Raw genomic sequence first — 9,297 nt, 5'->3', positions numbered from 1 at the left:
CGCCTGACTCTTCGGTGACCTCAGTGACTTTCGCACGCTCCGAGTCGGATCCGTCGAAACCAATTTGGCGCAAGTTCTTGAAGTTGGTTAAAATAAGAGCCGTAAGAAACTCTTCACCCCTCGGAATCGGGATCTTTTCTGCTACCAAGAATGTCGTGTATGTCGGCTCGTACCGAAGAAGAATGTGGGCCGCCCTCCCATTTTTTCTGAAGGCTTTTACGGCCGAAGTATTTCAGCGCGACTTTGATCTCCGTAAGAACGGCGTCGTCGGTTGAAGTCAAGACTTTCTTCAAATCGTTTCCTGCACAAATCAAACCATGAGACCGAAGAGATAAAGTCTTGTATATACAACAACAATAAGTGCAAAGAGCTATATGGCAACCTGGTTTGCCCCTCTGTCTAGGATTAGTATCTAAGTGGTCCTCGCCTTCGCCGAATTCCCAGTTACCTTGGACAACGACCATGACATCATCGACTCGCTTGCTAGAGCTAGAAAGCATGGTCACTAATTGATGGTCGGTGTCCTCGGCCTTGAGGAAATAGTGCCCATGCCGGCCAGAAGACTTGGCCAAGGCATAACAATGCTGAATAGCAGGTATGCCGAGGTTAATCCTAAGGCGACGATTTAACTCTATAATCCCATTACGATTCTAAAAAAGTTGACATTGGGTTGGCAAGGGATCAGACCCTAATGGCAAAGAACGGCCCTAAGGAATGGGTGAAGGGGGAAACGGACTCCACCCTCTGCGATTGATAAGAAAGGGAAGACGATTGTGCTTTCATCAGCCCTCTCCATATCGAGGGTGCCGTCTGTCACGAGTGAGACAGACGAACGTCATCAGGGATGGAAAAATGGCGTCGAAAGCCAAAAATTCGATCTGCGGAGAGGAGATCTTTCAAATGTTTTGCCATTTCCTTCAGCCTATAGAAGTATGCTAAACCAAAAAAAAAAACCAGGAAAAAGGATTCAAAGCAGAGAGGGAGAGAAATTACAAGAGACGAAGAGGACAGTGAAGGATTAAAGGACGTTGCAGAGGTAAGACGGAAGGCAGTCCAATGACTTCAAGCACCCAAAAATGTGTATGTATTAGAAAAGACGTCAAAATTTTAAATCACAATAAATAGAAGTGTACGAAGAGGCGGGAAGTCGAAATGATAACCAAGAGGCGTGTGTTCTGACATCTGCGTTGGAATAAGGTTAGCCGACAAATTTCGGCTCTGACTTTTCGAGTTCGAAACCAAACACTCCAGCTAACTATCGTTAGTGGAGTGCTTGGGGGCAATTATGGGGGCCGAATTTTGGGAGATGTAAATAGGCCGAATAACTGGACCAAGAGAGTCGAAATATATACATCGCATTCGGCCCTATTCAGCCAAATAGTCGGTTCAGTGAGGGGCCGAGTGGAAAGCGATTTGCAGTTAAAGAAGCCAAGTAAACAGTTATATGGCGAATCGAAGGTGGTCCCAGCCCCGAGGCCCAAGAAAGAAAAGATATAAATAGAAGAACATCAACTAGAAAGATATATGTGAGAATTAGTACGCTTAACTTAAAATACAAGTAATCTAGAGAGTAGAGGCTGACTTGTCCGTCGGAGTGCTAATTCTGAAACCTCGAATTAGCACTCCCAACCAGAGTGTTTGTTTATTTTCAGGTCGTCCAGGTCTTCAGCTGAGGATCTCGAGCGTCCTAGTGGATCAAAATAGTATTTCAAAACCACATCCCCACAATTCGCGCCGTCTGTGGGAATACTCAAATACATCCATGGCGGGCGTAATGGAAGACCCTCTGATAATCACTGATGAGACCACACAGAGAGACGACCTCACTCCACCAAACATGCTTGGATCAGAGACCATCGACGCAAGACACGGCTTGAACTTCACCTCACCCTCAACTTCACCGCATGAGACAATGCAAGCAATCATGGAATAAGCAAAGCAAAACGAACAGAGGTTGGAGAACATGATCGTTGAGAATGAACATCTCCGTCAGGATTTGTCCTTGGAAGTGGCGAAGTCTAAACAAGCTGTATGCCAAGATCCGGAACGACCTCTGAGGGCAGGTGGTCGACGACCTCGAGCCTGACAACAAGACACTGACAGCGACTCTGACTCATTATCCCCAGAGCCCAGAAAGAAGGGACGACCCGAAACTACCAGTTCCTCTGAAGAGAGTCCACGTACAAGGCATAAGCGAAGACGAAATGGTTCAGACAAAGAGGACCAGCATGATCCCTTTGTGCGACGAATCGCAAAGGCAGTACTACCCAATAAGTTCAAAGCCCCATCGTTCACCTTGTACGACGGGAAATCGGATCCCACGGATCATATCCGTCACTATAAGCAAGCCATGATGTTGCATGTAGACGATGAAGCTCTCATGTGCAGAATATTTCCAAGCAGTTTGGGACCGTTGGCAGTCAGGTGGTATTATAAGTTGGAGCCAGCGTCGATTAAGAGTTTCCATCAATTACAAAAATACTTCAGGGCAAGATTCATCACAAACGAGGTTCAGCTGAAACAAGCCGACTCTCCCTGGGCAATGTAGATTCAGCCAGGAGAAACATTAAGAGCATATTCGGCGCGCTATTGGGAGTTCTTCAATCTTGTTGATGACGCTTGCAACGACTCCATGGCCGTCACCGCCTTTAAAATGGGTTTGCATCCTAACAGTGCTCTCCGCAGATCCTTGACTAGAAGACCCCCCAAAACGGTCTAGTCGTTGATGAAGAAGGTTGAGGAATATTGCAAAGTGAAAGATGACGCCTTGTGGGTTAAAGCCGGAAACACGGCCAACAAGACGGCTCCTTCTGAAATTGCTCAGCCGTTAAATTCCGTACCACCTCAGAGCCCTGAACCATGGCATCGGGTTAAACAAGACAAGAGACGGGATTCTCGCCGATCAAGCGACCAGTGCGCCCACCGAGCAAATGAACAACTACAAGTCGATGGCTGGCGCACAAGGCACTCAAACAAGAAATACACGGAGTTGTCAGAGCCGATCAACGCAGTTATGTCCGAAGTCCAACACTTCCGTTCTTCAAATGGCCGTCCAAAATGGTGGGACCATCCAAAATAAGAAGACGGGATAGGCGGTGCGAGTATCACAAGGATCACAGCCATGATACTGAGAGTTGTTACACATTGAAAGATCACCTGGAGGAATTGGTACAAGATGGTCAGCTGCAACAGTATGTCCGCAAAGGCAACTCAACCAAAGCAATAGCCTTACGACAGGATTCACCTCCACTCGGCGTGATCCACATGATATACAGCCTACCAATGTCATCCGCGATGCATACAATTCAGTCGAATCCCGACCCTCAAAATCAACGCACTCCAGCTAAACGGCCCCATGAAGCTGCGAGCATTGCTTTTGATGATTGAAAGACAACAAGGGGTTATTTATGGTGCCACCAGTTGGTACATGCCTTCAACATGGGATGATCTCAAGATGTTTTTGGAAAAGTTCAATGAGTCCTCAGATTATGACATTGGTGACATCCGCATGCTCACTCACAGTGGAAACTACTGCCCACATTAATAATCGTGTCAGTCATGCCGTGTCTCGTCTTTCTATTTGCCAATAAAGCCACCGCGTTGACTTCAATCAGTGGATAAATAGCTGTTTTAGAACCCTTGAAGGAGAGGAAGAATCTAAATTTTCAGTCATGAATAAAAAATGCGAGTAGCAGAAAGACAAGCAATCTATACACTTGCATCGTTTAAGTGAAGAGATCAAGGATGAGGATGACAATGGCAACAATATTACTTGTAGAAAGTGTCAGAAACTCATCTCAGGTCATCCATGACAAACTTACTACAAATGTACCCAATGTGATCTAATCCTCCACAAATCTTGTGCCGAGAAACCCCACAAAGAGGAACTTGAACCTTTCGATTGTCTACCTTTCCTTGACCCATCCTCACTCGAATATTCTTTTCCAAAGATGTATAGTTGCCATTTCTACTCAAACATTGACAATGGATGTTAATTATGCATGTTAATTATGCAAAGGTGGCTTCTATAGGTGTTTTGATTGCTCATTAATTATGGATGTTAATTGTGCTTTGCTCCCTCTTAGCCTAAAATACTGACCTCGTAGACACACTCTCACCCTTACTCGTCTTCTTCAAGTCCAAGATGGCTCAAAAGAGGTCATACGCGATGCCTGTAAGAAAGGAATAGACCCGAACCACTGGGTTTATGTTTGTACGCAATGCAACAGGTTTACATCTCACTTGAATTGCGTAGTTTCTGTGAAGTTGAACTTGCCTTGACGAAGTGGGGGAAAAATACATTTTTTAGCCTATGTAATTTGCCCTTGAAGCAAATTTTAAATATAATGTTAATTCATATTTATTTAGTTTTGATTCCAGTCTGCAAATAGTAATTCTCTTTAAATTTATTTATTTTAAAAGAAAACATTTATACCTCTTCACTAAAATCATCCTTCACCACTTTAATTTAGATTTGTTTGAGAATGGATTTGTAGTCAATAGATTTCAAATATCTAAGCAATAGAAATCTATGGATTTTCTCTGTGTAGTTTGGATACTGAAATAATGGGAAAGATTTAAAATCTACAGCTTCACATTTTTTTTGTTATGATAAAAATTATATGATAGATTTATTTTTATTTTTTGTTATCTAATTTAATTAGTGTTAATCTATATTATTTAGATTAGTGGTGTAATTAGTACAACCAAATATGCACACATCTTACTTAAGGAGGTGCCACCTCCTACTTAAGAAGATGTGAATATAAGTAATGACAAATATCTAATTATAGAGAAAAAAAAAAAGAGAATAAAGATAAATGAACAATTTGAATTATCGAAATAACACACTTGATAAATTTCATAAAGTAAACTCAACTGTACAGTTGCTTCTCTCTAAAGTAAAGAGAAGCGTGGCCCTTACATATGCTCTAAACAAATATAAAAGAAATAAAACGCAACAACCATTAAAATTGCATATCAAAGTAATAAATAAATACTTGCGCACAAATTTAAAGTTCACATGAGAGCACATTTCTATAAGCGATAAGTTGGAATTGCAAGCAAGTGTTTGGCTCTTGGCAATGACAAGCCAAATTTCTCACTCATATCCAATTCATTTGGTTTCATCTCATTAGGCAATTCCCAATCAAAGCAATGCATCAACTAAGCCACTACCAACCGAATGTTAGTTAGCCCCAAATGCATCCCGGGGCACCCCTCCGACCTGACCCGAACGGTATAAGTTGAAAATCCCTTCCCCGGATGTCCACGTGTCCATTAATGAACCTCTCGGGTAAAAACTCCCTAACATTGTCAAACCAGATACTTGGGTCTCGGCCCATAGCCCAAGAATTCACCAAAATCCGTGAATTTTTAGGTATGAAATAGCCATCGATGACAATATCCTCCATTGATTCATGTGGGATCAATAATGGAGCGACTGGGTGAATCCTCAAAGTCTCTTTAATAACCATTTCTAAGTACTCCAACTTTACTAAATCTGTTTCTGCTACCATTCTCTCTCCTCCAACGACACTTATGAGTTCTTGTTGGAGCTTTTGAGCCACCCTTGGGTGGGTCAGGATCTCTGACATGACCCACTCGATTGCAGCGTTCAAGGTGTCGATCGCTCCAATAATCATGTCAACTGCGATCGCTTTGATGCTGTTGCGATCGATGGAGTAGGACAGCTCGTCGTGGGTTGTTTTTGAGGATTTGTTGTTCATTAATGACAACATTACATCAATGAAGTCTTTTTTGTCATGGGTTTGGTGAAATCTAGAAGGGTCTTGTTCGTGCTCGGTGATGATGATCTCCAAGATTGTGTCAATGGCTTTGTTGGTTTCTTTGATGCTTCGAGTCAAACCCTGAATTCAAATGCAATAATTAGAAGCCATATGGTTGACATATTATTCAATGTTAACATCTGTGTGTGTGTGTGTGTGTGTTTTTAGAGTTTACTTTTGTTTATTTATTTATGGGTTAATTAAACGGACCTCTCTTAATATTTGGAAAAAGCATACAATAAATCTCACAATCTTAATATAATTAATTACATTGAGTCTCTTGTAATTTTAATTTATATAGTACTTAGTCTTATTTTTGACAATAATTTGTTAGGTATATTGATAAAAAAAAAAAAAAAAAAGATGTCAATTTTTTGACATGAAAATGTATATTTTACATTATTTGTTTTTGTGTTTTCGCAATATCTGCATTAGGTTTGGTCCATTTAAACTTAATAAAACAGAGGTCACTAATTATATCAAAATTGTAAAATTTATTATTATTTTTTTTCAAATTTGAATAGAGTCGATGTACTTTACCTTTTATGTATTCATTTCTTTTGGGTCAAGCGAAAAAAATAAAAAAATAAAAAAATTGAAAATAAAAGAAGGGAAAAATCATTATACATCACATTTGATAGAAGTTTATTAAAATTATGTTGTTTTTTTTGTTTTTTTTTTGTTTTTTCCCTTATCCGTGCTGATTATATGATAAAATTAAAAATTTTAAAAACACTTTAAAACAAATTTACGAGATTATGACATTTGGAAAGATTGCATAAGAGGTGAGAAGTTTGACGAAATATTTCCGTTATATATGACATTCATCTTTTTAAAAGTGGAGTTGGAATTTAGGGAGCCTTTGTTTATCATACAAATAAAAAGGTCATATTTTTCTTTAAACAAAATGTGTCTTTAAAAATCTTTTTTTTTTTTTATAAATTATATCAAAACATTTTACTTTTTTGATATATCTTATTTAAACATATCTAAAATGTTTTAAAAAAAACAAAAAAAAAAAAACAAAATTCCTCAATCCGTCTAGTCAAATAGAACCCAAAAAAGTTTTTTTTTTATTATTTTAAATTCACTAAAAAAAAATCTAACAAATGTATTGTACTTTTAAATATTTTTATTTTTTACTTGTGCTGCAGGACACTTGTGGATACTACAGGAGTATGGTCACATAGTGCTCTATAATATTATGATTGATGAAAAATGTAAAATTATTGTGAAAGATGAAAGAATCTATTAAATAATAATTGATAAAGAAATATAAACACTCTAGAAGTAACTAACCGCTCATTTCGCAGGTGGGTTTGACATAGATTGGGGTTATTTTAGATACAAAAAGACAAAATAAATTTTTTAATCTTATATTAAAAGCTACTACATCCAAATTATAATCATTATATTTTTTGTTTCATAAAAATCAAAAAAATTAAAAAAAATCTATCCCAAACAAAATTATTTTAATTCCAAATTAAAATTGTCAAAAAACTAAAAAATTCAATCCACATCCAAAAATATAATGAAACAAAATAAATTATTTTCAAAAATTTTTCGAAAAAATCACTAAAAAGATAAAGCTGCCAAACAGGCACTTAAGGGTTGGTTTGGGAACCTCCTACATTAGCAAAGTAATTACTAACAAAATCAAAAAGTCTAAAAAATCAAAGAGCTATTTAAAAAAGTCAAAATTTTTCTTTTTTTCTTTTTTTTACTTTTTATACAATTTTTTTTTTTTGTAAAAAATTTAAAAAATTATTCAAAATGTACTAATTTTTTTCACCTCATATTTTAACCCAAAAAAAAAAAAAAATATTCACGTTAACACACAAATAAATATAATTTATCTTAAATTTTCAACCTAATACCACAATACTATGGGTTCATTTGGGATGTGGGTTGGTTTTTACAGGTGTTTTGGGAAGATGGTTAAAAGCTGCTTTTTAACTTTTTTAGATTTTTTTATGAGAGAGGGAAGTAGGTTAAAAGCTGAGAAGTGACTTTTAACCCACTTTTTGAAACAGGCCTTAGCTTTTTGACTATTTTAGCCTAGGACTAAAAAGCCTCGTTTGGGATAGACTTTTTGACTTTTCTAACTTTTGTAAAAGAAAAAAATAAAATGATTATAGTTTTGATGTGACATTTTATCTTATTGACTTTTTAGTATATTTTATCTTTTTGTAACTATTTTAGCCAAAAATCCTTAAGCTTTTTCATGCCAAACGAGCACTATAATTTTCGTTCTTATAATTTTAGGCCTCATTTAGGGAGTAACTATTTTAACTAAAAAGCTAAAAAATTAGTATAAATTATCACATCACTTTCTCTATTTTTCTACACATTTTTTCATAAAAAAATCAAAAAATTACTAAAATAACTTATTCTCAAACCACCTTAATCCTAACTTTTGACAAGCCAACACCATCTTAGACTTATCATAGCATAGAAAAGTGAACATACCTGGGGGTCAAATGGAGCCAAGATTGGGACAAAGTCTACAATATTGAAAGCTTCCAGTAATACCAGAGACTTTTGAACAACAGCCTTCAAATCAAACCTCTCATCACTACTCCTCCCAAACACCATCTTACAAGTCATGTCCTCCATCACCCCTTCCACCTTCTCACTCAAATCTACTACCTCACGCGCTACAGCCGCCACCTTCAACCGCCGCACTAACGCTTCCATCTCCTCCCTTGTCATCACTCCATACCCATCAATTTTCCCCACACTCAATAATTTTAAAGTACACAATTTCCTAACATTACGCCAATACGACCCATATGTTGTAAAAGCCATGCCTTTGTTCCCATAGGACAGGTACTTGGCCGTTTGGATATTCGGGGGACTAGCGAAGACCGTGACGTGGGTCTTTAAGAAGAGCTCGGCAGCGCGTGGGGATGAGACTACGTTGGTTGGGATGTTGCCGAGCTGGACTAACATGATTGGGTCGTATTTTTTGGATAGGGCTTCGAGGGCACGGTAGGGGAGCGTGCCTATCATGTGGAGGTTCCCGATGATTGGTAGAGCCCATGGACCGGGTGGTAAAATTTTCTGACTATTTTTTCGACGACGGAGGTGGTGGAGGAATGACCACCAAATGGCTCCAAAGAGAAGGGAGAGAATGGCAAGTGTGTAAGCGCTCATGTTGTTGGGTAGGTAGTTGAGGTTGGAATGTGATAACTATGATAAAAGCATAATGCCTAGCCAACCTCCCAAATTTATACTTTTTTTCATCTTGAAAATATTAGTCTCTTATTTTATTTTTTGTTATCTCAAAATATTGATCTTTTTTAAAATGACACATCTAAATCATAATTATTTTATTTTTTCTCTCACAAAAGTTAAAAAAATAAAAAAAAAATATATCCCAAATAAATTTTTTAACTCAAACCTAAAATAACCAAAAATTAAAAATTCAATTCATATCCCAAACGAAACTTAAGAATTATCTAGTAATCTTTTTCAAAAAAAATTCAAAAAATGTGAATGGAACACG

The 9,297-nt window shown here is 37.6% G+C and overlaps 1 protein-coding gene across 1 annotated transcript; it reads right to left on the bottom strand.

Annotated features, from left to right (window-relative positions):
- Positions 1-4,834: 4,834 nt before the first annotated feature.
- Positions 4,835-8,995, bottom strand: LOC114286046 (cytochrome P450 CYP736A12-like). The gene is made up of 2 exons (XM_082909152.1): positions 8,259-8,995; positions 4,835-5,870 (listed from the first exon to the last, which is right to left on the bottom strand). Exons 1-2 carry the CDS (start codon positions 8,943-8,945, stop codon positions 5,193-5,195), a joined length of 1,365 nt encoding a protein of 454 aa, XP_082765278.1. The 5' UTR covers positions 8,946-8,995; the 3' UTR covers positions 4,835-5,192.
- Between the last annotated feature and the right edge of the window lie 302 nt (positions 8,996-9,297).

Source organism: Camellia sinensis, chromosome 15, assembly GCF_055761805.1.
Source record: "Camellia sinensis isolate YWXY chromosome 15, ASM5576180v1, whole genome shotgun sequence".
NCBI lineage: Eukaryota > Viridiplantae > Streptophyta > Magnoliopsida > Ericales > Theaceae > Camellia > Camellia sinensis.
Note: the sequence above shows the minus strand (reverse complement) of the source record. Positions and strands in the feature narration are given on the sequence as shown.

Bases quoted from the DNA above. Each gene is read 5' to 3' on its own strand.
- LOC114286046 (XM_082909152.1), bottom strand. From the start codon at position 8,945: ATGAGCGCTTACACACTTGCCATTCTCTCCCTTCTCTTTGGAGCCATT. The intron at 5,871-8,258 runs GTATGTTCACTT...ATTTGAATTCAG, and splicing joins TGGCTCCATTTGACCCCCAG to GGTTTGACTCGAAGCATCAA.